The sequence below is a fragment of the Rosa chinensis genome, chromosome 1 (assembly GCF_002994745.2).
Source record: "Rosa chinensis cultivar Old Blush chromosome 1, RchiOBHm-V2, whole genome shotgun sequence".
Taxonomy (NCBI): domain Eukaryota; kingdom Viridiplantae; phylum Streptophyta; class Magnoliopsida; order Rosales; family Rosaceae; genus Rosa; species Rosa chinensis.
In genome coordinates, this window is record NC_037088.1 from 46,018,395 (window position 1) to 46,037,495 (window position 19,101).

At 36.7% G+C, this 19,101-nt stretch overlaps 1 protein-coding gene and 1 long non-coding RNA gene across 2 annotated transcripts; both read right to left on the minus strand.

Annotated features, from left to right (window-relative positions):
- Nucleotides 1-2,003: 2,003 nt before the first annotated feature.
- On the minus strand, nt 2,004-3,204 carry LOC112180401. The gene is made up of 4 exons (XR_002928282.2): nt 2,907-3,204; nt 2,677-2,801; nt 2,201-2,258; nt 2,004-2,052 (listed from the first exon to the last, which is right to left on the minus strand). It is a non-coding gene; the product is annotated as an uncharacterized LOC112180401 (long non-coding RNA).
- Nucleotides 3,205-4,182: 978 nt separating this feature from the next.
- LOC112180392 (senescence-specific cysteine protease SAG39) lies at nt 4,183-5,359 on the minus strand. Its single transcript, XM_024318936.2, has 2 exons — nt 4,930-5,359; nt 4,183-4,775 (listed from the first exon to the last, which is right to left on the minus strand). The coding sequence occupies exons 1-2, from the start codon at nt 5,357-5,359 to the stop codon at nt 4,183-4,185; spliced, it is 1,023 nt and encodes a 340-aa protein (XP_024174704.1).
- Nucleotides 5,360-19,101: the final 13,742 nt, after the last annotated feature.

Sequence of the window (19,101 nt, forward strand, 5' to 3'; positions counted from 1 at the left end):
CCACAAGTAACTGACATAAGGAAGTCATCATAATCAAGGTCAAAAGTGAAAAATACTTGTAGCACAAATTCTAGATAGTTGAAATTAACTAACTCTATTGGTAACTTCATTAAAGTTCTTTTAAACTAATCTCAAAACATTGGAAACTAAATTTCAAATATAGTGGTCAAAGTTCTGGCTAACAAATAGTTTATGCAGCTTCTTGATTTATCGTATATCAATTCCATAATACGAAGTGATCGACAATTGCAAACTTGAGATAGTTGGGCTTCTACTTCCAAAGATGCAGCTCCCCTTTTAATCTCTTCATCCAACTTCTTGAAATGTCCATACATAGAATAGTAACTGCAACATGCATTGAGAAGTGAGTGTTTCGTTCTTTCACAAGTGCAAAACAGAAGAAATGATAGACATTGCAGAAGCAAAATCCTGAAAGACTAAAAGCCAATTAAAATGCATATCTACACAATACACATACTGATATAGATTTTTTTTTTTTTTATCAATTCAAAGTTCTTGTTCTGCACAAATCAAATGGTTTAGTTTGGGCTTGCCTAGCAGAGAATAAAGTAAGAAAACTATTAATGTGAGGTCTAGTCCTCCACTACGACCACAAAACCAACATGTATAACCTTCATCATCACCAGAAAGCAAATCAAAAGTATAAATCAAACATACCTCTCAATCCATTATGTGTACTGCACCAGCAATCCAAACACATAAGCAAAGCCAAAACAGAGCACCAACTTACTGAAAGCCAAACTAAATCCTAAAAAACTTCATGTCTAATACAACTTATAAATTTTGGGACTTGCTTAAGCCTGTCAAGGTATATAGTGAAAATTTCTGAGTTAATTAAATAAATGATTTACTGTCACAATGCACATACATTTTAACAAATGCAACTATCCTACACAGATTTTGCAGACACACACAAACACATCGAATCACACAACCCAACTTGATTTAGTAAATAAAAGTTTAGTACTTTAACTCTTCTTATTATATTACATACCAGCTAGCTGTTATTTCCCAAATAATGGTATTTTCTTCAATTCTGAGATAAAAAGCAACACTGAATTATAAGTATTGAAGATGGATTTTACCTAACAAAGCAGCAAACTTCAGAACACCAATGCCATGGAACATGACTCTGCAGTGTTCATAAATAATATCAAATGCAGAACCAGGGTTCTTCATTTCGAGATCTGGGCTTCAGTAAAACTTGTGATCTTAAACTCTGTGGTGCGGAAAACTGGAATATAAATTTGAGGTGGGCAATCTGTCCGGACTAAGTAAATGCAATTACACAAAAGAAACAGTATGGCTTAAAGCATTTGCAAAAGACATACAAGATTTTAGCTTGACAAAAACAGTATTCATTGTAGGAATGAAAGTGCAATAAGCTTACAAAAAATGCATAGTAATTCAACCTCATAAATTCTCTTAAACTCCATGTATGCCAAACTGATCCTTAGGAATGAAAGTGCAATAAGCTTACGAGCTTTAGAACTTGTAGAAATCTGTTTCTGGATCCCCCTGCAAGAGAAAATAAATAATTTAAACAAAAAAAAAAAAAAAGGAGAGAGAGAGAAGAGCTCGGGGTGGATAATAGTGCAACACTTAAAGATCTGGATAAACAAACCCAAGCAGGGTTCATCACTTATTGCTACTATTACAGTATAAAGTTTCAGAATTGAAAACCAGTCATACAAGTGAGAAACAGATCAATAAACAAAAAAATAAATGAAAAGTTAGGTATGTCATTCAGAATCTAGATAAGCTAGATACTGTTACTTAATATTCCAAAGGACTTAACTAAATGCAATAGAAATCTTTTTCATCAATAAAAAGCACAGCTGCAGTAGCACCAAAAGGAAGAGGGAGAAAAAAAAAAAAAAGAGCATACCTGTAAAGTGTCTCATACACTAAAGGAACTGAAACGACATAATTTAGACCTTGAACTAATCGTACCTTACAGTAGAAAAATCTTAACTTGAACTCGATAAGTTCATCCAAAAGATTTTTGTTCCATACAAATCGAGGGTCAGCCTGAAAATGCATAAAGGAAACTGGAAGTTCAAAAATTCTGACCAATCGTAGTAGTCACATATTATGATACTTGACATGGATTACTTTCAATAGTCTTTCAGGGAATAATCAATTCACAGTCAACTCATAATTCTGAGTTTCCACCAACCTGCTTCCATATTGGTTTGGCCATCCAACCTTCAATCAACTTGCGTCTTCTCTTAAAGCTGGTAGAAAAACACATATGATTAGCAAAACTTCTTAGCTTTACACCAAGCTAAAAGTAGATATGCAGGAGTCAATAATTGATCTATAAGTGCACAAGTTACAATTATTTTGACTTACAGAGAGTCTTCTAATATTGACTGAGAAAGTGAGAATTGAGAAGCATGCTTTCTGAAAACATATTCAGTAAAACAGAACAAAAATTCAATTTGACAATCAAAACAGCACAACAAGAATAAAATCCATGATTCAACTTACAAAAAAATAATAATAAGGACGAGAATGACAACAAATCTGACGGAGCTATAGTGGATTAACCGAAAATGGAGATCAAATATGAGTCGGTTCCAACTTTGTAATGGGTCTATGGCAGAACGAAAACCTAGAAATAGATTCAGATTCTAAGAAAAAGTCACATACCCAAAAGCCTCTCTTTTGAAATTGGTGATATTGCTAAGTGCAGCTAGATAATTGAGCCCCATCTCCTTCACAAACTTAGCGGCCCCAATATTGGATCTTTACAAAAGATTTAATCATAACTGGATCTGAAATTAAGAAGAATAAACGACAACGATGATAACTGAGCAAGATTAAATCAAAACAAACCGACGAAAACAAGATTTAAGAAAAGAGTAACAGCAGAGATGGACCTGGAGGGAAAGGAGGAAGCTCCGGCTGAGAGATGTGTGAAGGAAGAAGGTAGAGAAAACGAATCTGAAGCAGTTGAAATTTTGTGGTCGCGATCCGGCTCCAAGCAAAACGCAGATCCCAAAGAGGCGGTAGAGGGGACCACCGAGACCTTGGCTTGACAGTTTTGGACGGTGAGCTTAACCCAGTCCTTGGCGGTCTCCTTGGCGATCTCGAATTGTCGATGACGAAGAGAAAACTGAGAGGCCAGTGAAGAAAGAGAGAGCGAAAGGAAGAGAGAGAAACTAAAATGAGATAGGGTCGTGGACTGGAAGTGAGGCAGTGAGAAAGAGGGCTCGAGGCTGTGTTATGAAATGAAAAAAATAAAAATGAAAAGTGTAGAGGGAAAAGATGGAGGGAAATAAAAACTTTAGTGAAAATTTTTGGCCTTTTACTTTTACGGCACACATCAATGCATGCCATAAAAAACTAAATGAACAATGACATTAACGGCGTTCATTGATGCACGCCGTAAAAGACTATATCAGAAAGGGTATTAACGGCCTGCGTGAAAATGCGCCGTAAATGTGTGTCTATTACGGCACGCATTAATGCACGCCGTAAAAGACCATATTAGAAAGGGTATTAACGGCCTGCGTGAAAATGCGCCGTAAATGTGTGTCTATTACGGCACGCATTAATGCACGCCGTAAAAGACCATATCAGAAAGGGTATTAACGGCTTGTGTGAAAATGCGCCGTAAATGTGTGCCTATTACGGCACACATTAATGCACGCCGTAAAATGTGCGCGGTAAAAGAGTCATTTTCTTGTAGTAATGACCTACGATCCAGTCTGCGAAAACTTTGCCAGTATTTGGTATGAAACAAACTGATGAGATCTACATTAGTGAGGACATATATAAAGGGGGAGTCATTATAGAATTTCATGGTATAACATCAGAACAATAAAATTCAGTTCCAGTACGTTAGTTAATAAACGAACAAAAGTTATATATCAGACACTAGATGTCCAAAACCAAGCACAATATCTCACTTTTGAGTGTTATCTAAGACTCAAGGCCAAAGGTTTGCAGATAGCAAATATATAATTTTTCTATTGATATAATGGTTTGATTTCATACATTGGCCACACTAGCTAGTTTCTGTATTTCATGAAACTTGCTACTTTTCTTACACTAGTGTATTTTCTTAGTATTACACACAAGTTCATGTACATATCATGATAAGTATATATACCTACAATGGTAGTAGGGCTTTGATTCGATTTCAATGGTACATTAAGCAGTGGGGTAAGAGGCTTCCATGGCAATACCACACAGACCTTCCGGTGCAGCAACGTCTCTTTGCATTCTTATGTAACCTTCTTCACCCCATTGTGCACCCCATGAGTTCTTTACCAACCAGTACTTTGTCCCATCAGCACTCACACCATAACCAACAGCGGTAACACCATGGTCTAGACCCGTTCCACATGTTCCTGTGAAAACACCACTTGAATAGAACTGGAAGTCAGATCCACTAGCATCAATAGCAACAGAGATAGGTTGATTAGCCACGGCCTTAAGAAGGGCACTTTCGCTGTTTGCAGGCACATCTTCGTGGCCAGTTATTGTGGCAGCATGGCCTGCTTCCTTCTTGGCATTGCATGTACCATCGACAGCCGTGTAGGGATAATTAGCCTCGGTATTAATACCATGATTTTGAATAACAAACTGAAATGCATCATCCATAAGGCCACCTGCACAGCCTTGGTCTACACCTTTGACATCACAGTCAACAAGCTCTTGCTCTGACAAAGAGATTAGTTTACCAGTTGTAAGTTGAGTGATTCCTTCCATAGCTCCCACTGCGGAGAATGCCCAACAACTTCCTGTATACATTTGAATTTCAAATTTGTAACAGTTAGAATAGAGTTAATTAGCATAATGTGCAAAGTTTTTTTTTTTTTTTTTTGCAAATGGAAAATAATCTTATGACAAGAAAAAAAACAGAGAGAGAGAGAGAGAGAATAGTGTGTTACATACCACATTGGCCTTGGTCCTTGATGGGAGTTACAGCTCCCTTCTTTCTCCAGTCCATTGTAGCCGGCACAGTAGCATTTTCGTACTTGAAAGTAGTGGTCTTTGTGGAACATTCGTGCGCCTTGAATCGATTTCTTGAGGCAGTGAACTCTTCATTTGTAAGGTCTGCAAATTGGTTCAAACTCAACTTGTAAAGTTTGTTTCCGTCATTGTTGGAAGATTCTATAAATGCCTCATTTTCCTTGAATATCTTGAAGCGATCCTCCTTCTCTTTGATATCACTATACACACGTCCATAACGAGCTATCCATTGCTCATACCTCCCATACGCCAATGCATCTTGGAGACTGCGAGAAGTGGCTTCGGAAGACCATGCCCCCAACATGAGGACCAACGCCAAACAGATGCATTTTCTCTGGTTGGTGAACTCCATTGTAGGCTAGGATTTGAAAGTTGATGAATATGAGGAGGTGTGGTGAAATGGTAAGACTACTCAGACAGTTTATATAGAGAAGATAATGGCTTTTGTATAATATCTCCGTGCCCCAAAATACGGTCTGCAATGTCCTTACTCCTTGCCCCAAAAAACGTTCTGATATGAACCTGCTGTAAGATTAATATATAGTTCATATGACTATTGTTCTAATTTAATGCTTGTCTTGCCAAACCCCTATTATCTATGTCGTTATGTGCATATATAGAGCCGGCTAAGTAACTTATATGAAGACAACGTAATAACCACGAGAATAAATTGACTTATACTGAGATGGACACAAGTCACAAGAAGTCTATAACTTAGTTAATTAAACATGTATTGTACTCTGATCAATGACTAAAATATCGAGTATCGAGGAAATATCGATACTCTGAAATATAAAAATTTCGATGGAAATATCGATATCGATAAATTTTTGAAAGAATTGGTGGAAATTGAGAGAAAATTATTGAAATTTTTAGTGAAACTTTGTGAGCTACTTATTTGTTCCATTATCTATTATATTTGGGAAAAAAATGGTGAACAACCTGTTAAACAGCGACAATTAACCACCCATTAGGTGTTGGGTTTTAATCACAAAAGGCCTCGGTACAATTGGGTGAGATCCACCCACTTATAAGTTATATTTTATTTGTCACTTTTCCAATGTGGGATCTTTCCTCTCCAACACAACCTTCATTTCATCATGAATTATAGTTATTTAGAGTACATATGCTGTCGCCAGTAAAATATATGGTACCAATTATAATTAGAGACTTAGTAAAGTTGTAGAGTTATTCAATCAAATACAAACGAATTAATAATACTAAAATATTGCAAAAGTATTTAGGAGATCTTGTAAAGCATTAAACTATTTAGAAATGTTAGAGTCAACAAATTAAAAATACAAAATTGCTAGAAATTATATCTTAGAAGTTTAAATTAACTGTAAAAAAAATTAGTAATCTTTTCCATGAAAAATACATTCTAATATAAAAAAGAGTATATTAGAACCAAAACCAACAGTCAGTCGAGTTGGTTGGGGCCTTGTGCGTTTGTTGACTTTATTTTGGAAGGGCACTGGTTTGTTCAAGGTTTGCTTGGATGTTCAAGGTTTTCTTTGGAATATTCCCTAAATTTCAAAGAATATTGCACATTTCGGTAAATATCGGGATAGTTCGCGAAATTTTGTAAATATCTTGCAAAATTATGGTGGTAGGCAATGAAAATTTCGAGGACTAAGAAAGAACTAAATCTTCACCGAAATATTAATATTTTAGTCCTCGACTCTGATTCAAATCGAAGTCAATGTCTTTTAAAAAATTAACTATAAACAATGTCCCAACATCTGTTAAAATTTTGAAGCACGTACCAACCAAACTACTCTTTGTATTAGGAAATACCATATATTTTGAGCAAATTAATATCGTGTTTCATTTTGAGCAATCAGTCTCACTTTTCAATCTCAGCTGCATTGATGGTGATGGTGGGACTTCTAGCTGTGGTTTGGTTTTGGATTGGGTCTACCTCGGCGACGGTGCGGTGATAGTGGTGAATACAACTTTGGGTTCCCAACTTCCCATGGCAGCTTTGTTTTTGTTTTTTTTTGGGGGGGCAGGGGTGTGGTCTGGGCCTTTAATTGGGCCAGGGCTCAAATTTTTCTAGAGTTTGTTTTGCAATTTTTAATTTCGTTTTATACTTGTTTAATTGTTTGGGTGGATGGATATCTGCTTGTTTAGAAGAGATGTGGCAGGCTAGCTGCCATTTCCTATGCCTTTGATTTGTTTCATGGGTTTTTTAAGAGCTGTTCTGGTTGGGCTTAATAGCTTGAAAATATGGATTTACTCAAGTATTACTTGATTCCTCTATCAGTTGTATTGAGGAGGATCGTTAAATGTAATCTAGTTGAATTATGAACTGACATTTCTTCTTTAAAAAAAAAAGTTCTCTTTTATCAAAATAAAAATATACGCCACCCAAATAAATTTTGATCCATTGATTCGCCACTGGTTAGCACTTTGAGTAGGTGCAGATTCGAGTAAACTTTAGTCGACCTGAAAAGAAAATAAAAACAGGATAACTGAACTCGATTTGAGATTGAGGCCATTAACTTACCTCTGAAAGAGGATTACCGACCAAAATTAATCTCACATTTGAAGAGAAAACATGCATGCAACAGTAGATCCACCCGATAAACCTTATAACGGCGATCTGGGAATGGCTAGGTGTCGCTGGAATCAATAACACAAGACAGAAGACAGTATGGAAAAGTGGGATGCTGAATCCCAGGTTCTTTACTCCAGCCCGTAGAGCCATGATCATTTGCATTATGATTTTGTGAACCACATGTCGCAGCTAGACAAGATATTCTATAGTTCAGAATTAAGACTATTTCGTCACACAGAACTGGTCAGGTCGATCTTGGGATATTTTTTCTATTAGATCCTTAATGTGTATATGATGATTGTTGTTAGTTGCTACACATCTGCGCCGCCCTCGATTAATATTCCACGTACTTGACCAAGAATTATCTCACCCTATATTTCAAAGAAGCCAAATGTATCATCTCGATCAATACTAATTGCAATTCATCAAGTGATCAATATATGAATGGAAATAGTATATTTGCATGTACCAATTCATGCATGACTTGGACCCTTTCAACAAGAAAATTAGTTAACGACTTGGACTCCGTAACAGAAAGAAGAGAAAAAGAACAAGAGGATCGGAGAAGAGAACAATTAAATACAAAACCATGACTTGGGAATCACGTACATGAGAAATTTTGCATGGACTATTTCGTTATATGCTTGCACATATCTTGGAAGTCAAAGACTTTGACTTTGGCTTGGTTCCAACACTCAGCTTTTTGTCAAATAACAAATTGATTAAAAACTAAGACGTCGTTTTACCAAAGTTGATATAAAGGGAAAAGGAGTACTAGTAGCAAAAGTACGTAGTCGCACAGTTGGTCCTTCCCTGTATAAGATAAAATGGTTCACCTCAAAGGCTGCGCTGTTTACATGATTGCCTTAGTAGAAAAGAATACTTTAATTTTAGGGTTTTCAATAATAATACTATTCATCCCACAAAGGGGTATATATACAAGGACAAGAGGAGTAGTCTAACACTAATAGGAAACAATCATTCCTATAATTACATGATAACCTAAATAAATAAGAATCATAATTACATAAGATTTACAGCTATTCCACACTCCCCCTCAAGTTGGTGCATAGATATCTATCATGCCCAACTTGTCAACTGAGCTGTCAAATATCTTCCTGGACACTCCTTTAGTAAGAACATCAGCTAACTGCTCTTCTGAGTTTACAAATGGAAAAAGAATAACCTTTCTGTCAAGATTTTCTTTAATAAAATGACGGTCAACCTCCACATGCTTTGTCCTATCATGCTGAACTGGATTATGTGCAATCTCAATAGCAGCTTTATTATCACAATGCAAATCCATAGGTTGTCTAAGCTTGTAACCTAGATCTTTCAGGACATTACGAATCCATAACATTTCACAGACTCTATGTGCCATACCTCGAAATTCAGCTTCTGCACTTGATCTGACCACAACTTTCTGTTTCTTGCTACGCCAAGTGACAAGGTTCCCTCCTACAAAAGTGAAGTACCCAGATGTAGAACGCCTGTCAGTTTTATCACCAGCCCAATCTGCATCTGTGTATCCCCTAACTTCCAATTCATCCTTTTTCTCAAACAGTAATCCTTTACCTGGCGCCATCTTCAAATACCTCAAAATCCGAAAAACTGCATCCATATGTTCTTCACTAGGACAATGCATAAACTGACTGACAACACTCACAGCATAAGCAATATCAGGTCTAGTATGTGAAAGATAAATCAACCTTCCTACAAGACGTTGATATCTTCCTTTATCAGTTGGAATTTGATCAGGATAAATGGCAAGTCTATGATTCATCTCAATGGGTGTCTCAATTGGACTGCAGTCCAGCATCCCCGTTTCAGTAAGTAAGTCAAGAACATACTTCCTCTGTGACAGTGAAATTCCCTTCTTAGACCTCGCAACTTCAATACCCAGAAAATACTTCAGTTGTCCCAGATCCTTCATTTCAAACTCCTTTGACAGATACTTTTGTAACTCATTCATCTCTTTCGGATCATCCCCTGTAACAATCATGTCATCAACATACACAATAAGAGCTGTAATCTTACCATTCTTGCGCTTGATAAACAAGGTATGGTCAGAATTGCTCTGTCTGTACCCAAAGGCTCTAATGGACTTTGAAAATCTCCCAAACCAGGCTCTTGGAGATTGCTTCAGGCCATACAAAGACTTCTTCAATTTACACACCTTGCCAACTTCACTTGGGTAATTCTTAACACCTGGGGGCACATCCATGTACACTTCTTCTTCCAAATTCCCATTAAGAAACGCATTCTTCACGTCAAACTGGTGTAAGGGCCAATCTTTGTTTGCTGCAAGTGAGATTAGAATCCGAACAGTATTGATCTTTGCCACAGGTGCAAAAGTCTCCTCATAATCAATCCCATAACGTTGTGTGTATCCTTTGGCACCCAACCTCGCCTTGTATCTATTAATAGTTCCATCTGCATTAAGCTTCACAGTAAATACCCAACGACACCCTACAGTCTTCTTTCCAACCGGCATAGGTACTAGTTCCCATGTTGCATTCTTTTGAAGAGCTTCCAATTCTTCATTCATCGCCTTTGTCCATTTTGGATCCGTTAATGCATCCTGCACGTTACTAGGAATAGATACAGTAGATAATTGATCAATAACAAGTGCATGTGACCCAGAAATCCTATGGTTAGACATAAAATTAGCTATAGGGTATTTAGCTTTGGCTTTGATATCTGGTTCATATTGTTTCTTAGGAATTCCCTTGGTAACCCTTTGTGATTTCCTAGGTTCGACACTTTCTAACCCAGAAGATTCATTAAAGTTTAGGGGTACTTGAGGCGGATCATTCTGACCGGGATCTTCAGTTGGTGATGTAGAAGGGGGAATATCTTGTGTGTGAGCTTCAGATATGTCTTGATTTTGATTCAAACTATCCAGAAAAGTCGTCTCTTCTGTCTCGGAATTCACAACACTCTGTTCGGCAGTTACATTTTCTGTTTCGGAATTCACAACACTCTGTTTGGCAGTCGCATTTTCTGTTTCGGAATTCGCAACACTTCGTTCGGCAGTCGCATTGTCTATTTCGGAATTCACAATGCTCTGTTCGGCAACTGCATTTTCTGTTTCCAAATTTTTTCTACCCTCAAATGTATCCTCCAAATTTTCCAAGTCTTCAAAGACATCAAAATCAATAATAGAACGAGGATTCCCTTCACAACCTCTCTCCCCCTGAAGGGAAGACTGAGAAGCTCCCCCTGAGTAATAAGGCTCAGATTCACGAAAAGCAACATCAAGAGAGACATGTAAAGTGCTAGTAAGGGGATCATAACATCGATAACCCTTCTGGAAGTCAGCATAACCAATAAAGATACACTTACGGGCACGGGGATCAAGCTTGTTGCGTTGAGACTTGGGAATATGAACATAGGCTGTGCACCCAAACACCCGGGGCTCCAAATTAGGCATAGAAGGGATGGTCAAAAATGTATGAAGCTTCTGATGAGGATTCTGAAACTCAATCACCCGTGAAGGAGTACGGTTGATAAGATATGCTGCAGATTTTACTGCTTCTCCCCAATAGGACCGAGGTACATTCATGCCAAATAAGGAAGCACGAACAACTTCCATCAACTGCCTGTTCTTCCGTTCTGCTAACCCATTCTGTTGAGGAGTATAAGAATTGGAGGTTTGATGACGAATTCCATGTGACCGGCAAAACTCAATCATAGGGCCATTCACAAACTCTCCACCATTGTCAGACTGAAACACTCGGATGGATTGTTGATATTGAGTTGCCACCATTTTGTAAAATTCGATAAACATTCCAAATACATCACTCTTATTCTTCAGAAATAACACCCATGTCATGCGAGTGCAATCATCAATAAACGTTACAAAATACCGAGCTCCAGAAAGAGAAGGAATCTTTGCAGGACCCCAGACATCAGAGTGAATTTTCATAAAAGGAACAGGACTTTTATGAAGACTTGGTGAATATGAAATACGGTGGCTCTTGGCCAGTTCACAAATGTCACAATGGAAATCCAAATCACTGACAACCGAAAACAAATGAGGTTGCAGCTTCTTAAGATAACTAAAAGATAGATGACCTAAACGGCGATGCCATAACCATACTGCTTCCTTTGCATTCTCTACCCCATTAATCTGATTAGCTTGCCCCAAAAGATGCTGCTGGTTTTCTCCAGTCTCTGTCAGATCCAGGTAGTATAATTTTCCCCTTCTAACACCATAACCAAGAATCCGCCGAGTCAGAATGTCTTGAAACACACAGAAAGATGGATAGAATGTCACAATACATGCAAGTGCTAAAATAATCTGACCAACAGATAGGAGATTATAAGCTAGTGAGGGAACAACTAGGACAGATTCAAGGGTTAAGGTATCAGATACAACAATAGAACCTTCTCCGGTGACCGGAGTTGGAGTACCATCAGCAGTAGAGACAATATTTTGAGAGGAACGTCTAAGGTTTTTCACAAAACTAGGGTCATTGGTCATATGATCAGATGCACCTGTATCAATTATCCATGTATTATTCAAAGTAGCCTTACCCTTCATACCTGACTGCGCTACATTAGCGGAGGCATTGTCGAGATGCTCTTCCTCTGTAGTAGCAATAGCCGCCTTGCCCGGATTCTTTCGTGGTTTCCTGGTGAAGTCCCACCGATCAGGGTAGCCAATCACTTCATAGCACCGCTCCTTGGTATGACCTACTTCCCCACAGACAACACATTTTTTGTTTGCGTATGGGTTTGGTTTGTCATGAGGACGGCGTGGAGAAGGACCTGAGAAGCCTGGAGGAGGACCTGGTCGGCGTTGAACGACCATTGAGGAATTTGGGGTTTGTTTGTTTGTTTTTTTTTTTTTTCAGGTTTGGTTTTTTTAGGGTTTCAAAAATTCAGGGATGACTTGATTTTAATGGTGGTGGTAAGCAGCGGTTTGTGGTGTGCTTTGGGATTCAGGATTCAGGATTCAGGATTCAGGATTTAGGATTTAGGATTCAAAGGATGCAGGCAAGTTCAAAGGATTGAACCTGCTCTGATACCAAGTAGAAAAGAATACTTTAATTTTAGGGTTTTCAATAATAATACTATTCATCCCACAAAGGGGTATATATACAAGGACAAGAGGAGTAGTCTAACCCTAATAGGAAACAATCATTCCTATAATTACATGATAACCTAAATAAATAAGAATCATAATTACATAAGATTTACAGCTATTCCACAGCCTTCATGCTTTTGCTAGTTTTGTCATCAGAGGTGGCTTTTGCTACAGGTACTCTCTCTCCACACCCCCCCCCCCCCCCCCGGCGTATTTTATGTTGCCGGAGACGTTGAATTGATGATCGATGATTAGCTGATCAGAGATCATGTCTAAATAAGCAGGGTCTTTAACATAACTGGTATTGAATTTTTTTTTCCTTGCAGAAGTGAAGAGCACAGGGAATGATATGGAGTACAGGGAGATTTTCATAAGGAAACTGTTACCATCCATTGGCGTACCAAAGCCACCCGCTACTCCAGATAATCATGGTTGATTATTGAATACTGAATTGTTATTTTTACGGTATTACTACTCTAAGATGGGAGATGTATTGTTATATAAATTTAGAAACTATTTTTTTTTTTTTAAAGGGGTTTGGAACCCAGCCTAACTGGGAGACTCAGGCTCACGCCCGGTTCCATTTATTGAAATAAAATTTGCATCGGGTGGGGGGGGGGGGGGGGGGACATATAACCTGAACCCCGAGCTACATAAGAAAAATTACATTAATCCTCATTGAGAACGTCCTGAATGATAACAGGCGTCTCTTCTAAACAAAATTCATCTAAATTCCCACATCTAGCAAGGTGAGCTAATCTATTGGCCACACCATTTGCTTCACGACATATATGTTGAAAGTTAAAAAAGTTAAATGCATTAACATACCTTCTACAGTCATCCAAGATCCTTCCGATGTCAGACAAATCATCTCCATCAACATGTAATGCACTCACTAAGTTCATACAATCACTTTCAACTTCAATTTCTTTCCAATCCTGGTGAATTGCAATCAACAACCCTGCTCTAAGGGCTTCTGCTTCCACATGAATTGCAGACTGTGCATATTGGACCGTTCTAGCAAAGGTCGCCATGCACATCGCTTCATAATTTCTAACCACAACACCCACACCTCTGGAGCCTGTATCAGCACAAAAACTAGCTCCCATCTATATTAATTTTTAGCCTTCCCCGTGGTGGACAAGTCCACTTGATTGGAGTCCTCCTTGCCTTATGTCCTTGACGTTTGTGTAAATTTTATTTTATTTTACATAACAACGTGTCTTTTATGAGCTGAAAGTCAAAATAAGATATGTTTATGATAAATGGTCATTTCTATTACAATATAAATTTTTTTTTTTAAAGAGGTTTGGAACCCAGCCTAGCTAGAACCCCAACTCCACGCCCGATTCTATATATTGAATTAAATTTTGTAACAGGAGGACATAAAATCTATTCTATTTATTGAATTAAATTTCGTAACAAGAGGACATAAAATATAAATTCTAGTCATCGTAGAAAACATCATGAATAATAGCAGAATATCTAACCAAACATCAACAAATGAAAAATAAACTAACAATGTGAGCAAATCTACCTGCAACACCATAATTTACTTCATGGTAATATTTCGAATTCAATCTAGGGTAAAAAATACAAACAGTACCCAAACTATGGTCGACTCCGAATTTCTGTACCCAAGTTTCCAAAACTATCACTCTGGTACCTGAAGTTCGGACCCCGACCCAACTTTAGTACCTAGAACACTGTTGGCCGTTACGGAGTTAGTCAACTGTCAAACTTTGAGGGGTATTCTCGTCCTTTCACCAGATTTCTTCTTCTTCCTCAAACTCTCTTCATTTTCTTCTTCCTCCCAACTCTCCCATCATCTTGGGCACGGGTGGGCTGCGCAGGCGCGGGGCGTTGGGTGGGCTGCACAAGCGTGGGACGCAGGTACATATGTTGGGTCGGGCTAGATAAACTGGGTACTATTGTGATAGTTTTTGAAAATTTGGGTACAGAAATTCAGAGTCGGTCATAGGTTGGGTACTATTTGTATTTTTTTCCCTGGAGGTAAAGACAGAGGGTCGGTTTTACCCCTAAGAAAATGCCACGTGACATGATAGTTAACGCCATCCATGACGGCAGGTACGAATGTTGGGTCGGGTGGGATATTTGGGGTACCATTGTGATAGTTTCGGAAGCTTGGGTATTGAAATTCGGAGTGGCCCATAAGTTGGGTACTGTTTGTAATTTTTTCTCTTCAATCTATTTGATTGAAAAGCAGTCATATAAATCTTTACAATTATCCATCATGGGCCAATAAACTTTCAGTCCATACTCGCCGATCTTTCTCAGATGATCGATCAATCAGGACCCGTAATCCAACTTGAAATATGGATTGAGAATAATTAAACTAGGCAGCACATGTGACGTGTGGACCAAAACACCCATCTTTTTATTTTTCCCACGCAACTGAAAATTTCTTTTCCAATCCAAACACCCATTTTTCCCAAGCACTTATTCGTGAAGGCCAATTTCTAAATGAATAATTGCCTACTCGCCACGAGTTCCATGACTAATCCGTTGAAGATGTAATGGGGAACTTGTGAACTTAATTTGGCCAGGAGATGTCTTTAAAGAAAGGACCAAGAACCATCCCGTATTGAAAATCTTTGGTGCCATGAGTGTCCGATTCTAAAGACAAAACATAGTTTGATATTTCTCATGAAATACACGAGATTTATTTAGACAACAAATTTTAGTTTTAATTTTAATTTGTGACTATTCAATTGTCATGTAGTAGCACTATCACTACACTAGAGACTATTTTTTGTCAATCACTTTGTGGGTATTCCGGCTCTATCAATAGGTTATGATTGGACACTAATCACTATGCAGGTTTGCTTTGCATTTTTCCTCTCCTCATATATATGGTACCATTACTTGATGGTAATTTTGTGATTTCAAGTTGCAAAGATAGATTGAGTTCTGAATATGCATTAGTGTGCGAAAAACTTCTCCAGTATTTGGTATGAAACATGCTGATGAGATACACATTAGTGAGGACATATATGAAGGGGGAATCATTGTAGAACTTCATGGTATACATTTGAACAATAAAATTCAGTTCCAGTACTTTAGTTAATAAACGAACAAAAGTGATATATCAGACACCGTACATTGTCCAAAACCGAGCACAATATCTCACTTTTGAGTGTTTTTCCAAGACTCAAACCCAAAGGTCTGCAGACGGAAATTTTTTTTTCTGTTGATATAATGGTTTGATTTCATACATTGGCCACACTAGTTTCTGTAATTCATGAAAATTACTACTTTTCTTACACTAGTGTATTTTCTTAGTATTACTCACACAAGTTCATGTATATCATGATAAGTAAATACCTACAATGGTAGTAGGGCTTTGATTCGATTTCAATGGTAAATTACGCAGTGGGGTAAGACACTTCCATGGCAATACTGTTAGAATTAAGTGGACTTTACATTATCTATATCCATTGAGCAAATAACAATTGATTTAGTTTAAGATAAATAACAAGAAATACATGAGTTATCTCTATCTAGTTACCTATATATTGAGATTGTATGTCTCTATTTAGGAGTTGGAAATTCAAGTTAGCCTTACCTGATTAACATTAAGCTAATGTGATAAACTTTAGTCTTCTAAGTGATAAGTTTAGGCTTTATCTGGACTCCTTTATGGGATGAGTTCATCTTGAGTTTTGCCTATATATAGCAGGAGATAGTCCCTACCTCTACTACGCTAAACATTCAGTTCATTTCCCATTAGGGAGGTTTATAGTAAGTAGAAGGCAGAAGGCTATTCCCCTGGTGATTTTCTACAGAAGGCTTCCTTTACCTTTTGCTGTTGAAGACCATTCCTTTTCTCTTGCTGTGTTGCTAAGTTGGTGATCTAAATGTCGAACATGTATTCACTTGGACAAACTATCCTGGTTGGAATCAAGAGTGTAGATGCAGGTACAATTCTAATTCTATTAGCAATATATGTCCTTGAATGCATATTTATATATCTGCAATACATGTGTTTATGCTTTTACGAATTGATCTTGATGTGCATATAAAGTTGTTGCTGCAACATGTTGCTTTACAAATGGTATCAGAGTCTGTTTTCATAAAACACATATCATATGAATTTTGTTTTGGTTTATAAAAGCAAAAGAAAGAAAATCATTTTCAGAAAAATTAAATGCTTTCTATCTACCTTCAGAAAACATGCCTTAAGACTTAGCCGTTTTAAACCTAGCCCATTTTACATACACCAGGCCCAAGTCCTATTTTAGAACCCAAAAAATAATAATAATAATAATAATAATGTTGGGCATTTCATTATACACTCAATTTCTAAAAGATCTAATAGAAAAAACCCACCTATTATTTCTTTTCAATTTACACCCAATTATTGCCAACTAGGATAAAATATTAGATTTCATTTGTTGAAGAATTACACAAATTTCCATAATTTAAATCTGGCAAACATAAGTCAACTAGCAAAATTAACGTCATGTTTAAATACCTTAATTGTATATCTTTTTTATTGGTCCCATTATTATCGCAATTTTCATTAAATTCATCATGATTGCTAGAATTATGGATCTTTTTTTACATAATTTTCTTAATTCAGAGGTTATATAGATTTAAGTGAATGTGATATTTACTTTTCGGTAATTTAAACTTTCTATTTTAAAAGTAACTTTCTATTTTACTTACAACCTAACTGAAAGATAAAGGTTTAAAGTTTTTAACCTAACTAATGGATTGTCTTTTTTTATTTATTTATTTATTTTTTATTACAACCTAAAGATTAGACAGGTATGTTTAGCTAACTTGATTTCTAGAAATTTTCATATCAACCTATTTATTAGAATCATTTTCAACATCAGCCTCTTTTTTAGGTATTCTATCATTGCGAGTTGACCATGTTTATTAGGTTGAAAGTCTCTATAATATATGTGTATACCTATATAATAAAGTACTTGATCATCAGAACACTTTTTCTAGTTAATTTGATTTCAAGTATGTATCTAATATATAGGAGGTTTCTTTTTATATGACATAGACACCTCTATATTACAATCATTTTTTTTTTTGTATCATACCTCTTTATTAGGTTTTCTATTATATATATTATACCTATGATCGTAGAAGATACGACCTTTTTTTAGCTTGAAGGTTTATGGTATTCAAGCCTCACTTACATCTAATTACTTAGTAGGTAAATTAGAAATGTAGTAGTTGAGAGTAGAAAGCTATCATGAGATTAATATGACAATATACCTAAAAAGAAGAAGAAAGTTATCCAAGAACAAGATACATACCTTATAATTAGAAATCTTTCCAGACTATAGAGAGTTACCGAGGGTGAGCCTAGAAGTGAAAACACAATAACAAAAGCTTTTTTCCCATTCTTGACCCCATCTCGAATCCTTTTCTTTTCTTTAAGAACATTTTTTTAGTCGTTCTTCATAAAAACATTTTCTCCCAGTGATTGAATCAAAATCTCTTTTCATCTTTTGAAACGATAATTGACCCCATCAAGGAAAAGAAAATTGAAAATCTATTCGAAAACAAAATACCTACATATAAGGAAAACAATAATTGAAATTTGTGCTAGAAATGAACTACTATTGTAATGAGCATATATAGAAATATATACTCAAGTCAGTAATCAAAATGTAAAGTAAGGAAGAAATTAAGGACGTAATTGTTTATGATTGATTTTTTAGCTTAATATTTCAAATTCAAATTCAAATGGATGATAAGATTAAGCAAGTTACTTAATTTAACCCTCCATAATCAGAAGGGCATATTAGATATATCAAAAGAATGAGAAAAACCATTAATTATAGACATATACTCTATATGGAATGTTTGCTTATGTAGAGTGGGTGTAAATTGAAAGAAAAATATCTATGAGTTTTTCTCAATAGAAGCTTATATTTTTGGGTTTATATCTAATTTTCTCTAAAATGAAAGCAAAAGTGTTTCAGAAAAAGAGAGAGTTTGGGCGCATGGAGATAGAGTGTGTCTATTCATCTCACCATGAGGGGGTTTATATAGGAGTACATGATGTATACAAATAGGCAACGTTTAATAGCAACGTCAATTACTCCTATTCAGAATCCTATCAATCACTAATCTATAGTGAAAGGCATATATGACTCTCCATCTATTTACATGATATTAGCCATAACTATTTACAATACTCCCCCTTGGATATTTCATGTCAATAGTGTTGCCTAGGCTGAGCGCTTCTAAGTTGCCTCGTCAAAAACCTTGCCAAGTAATAAAAACCCTGTGGGAGAAAAACAACCTTGGTCGAAGGAGAAAAAGAGCACAACACGCGTGAATGTGGAGTAGTCGTATTACAATAGAGAGAGGTGAAGTCTTCTTATCAGCATCATAAGTAGATAGTATGTCTACGAGAGGGATGCATTAGAGTTGCTACACCAAAACCTTGCCC

What these genes read in the sequence shown, in the direction of transcription:
- LOC112180392 (XM_024318936.2), bottom strand. Translation starts at nt 5,359, where the DNA reads ATGGAGTTCACCAACCAGAGAAAATGCATCTGTTTGGCGTTGGTCCTC. An exon ending in CAAGGACCAAGGCCAATGTG is followed by an intron (nt 4,776 to 4,929) that starts GTATGTAACACA and finishes AAATGTATACAG; the next exon opens with GAAGTTGTTGGGCATTCTCC.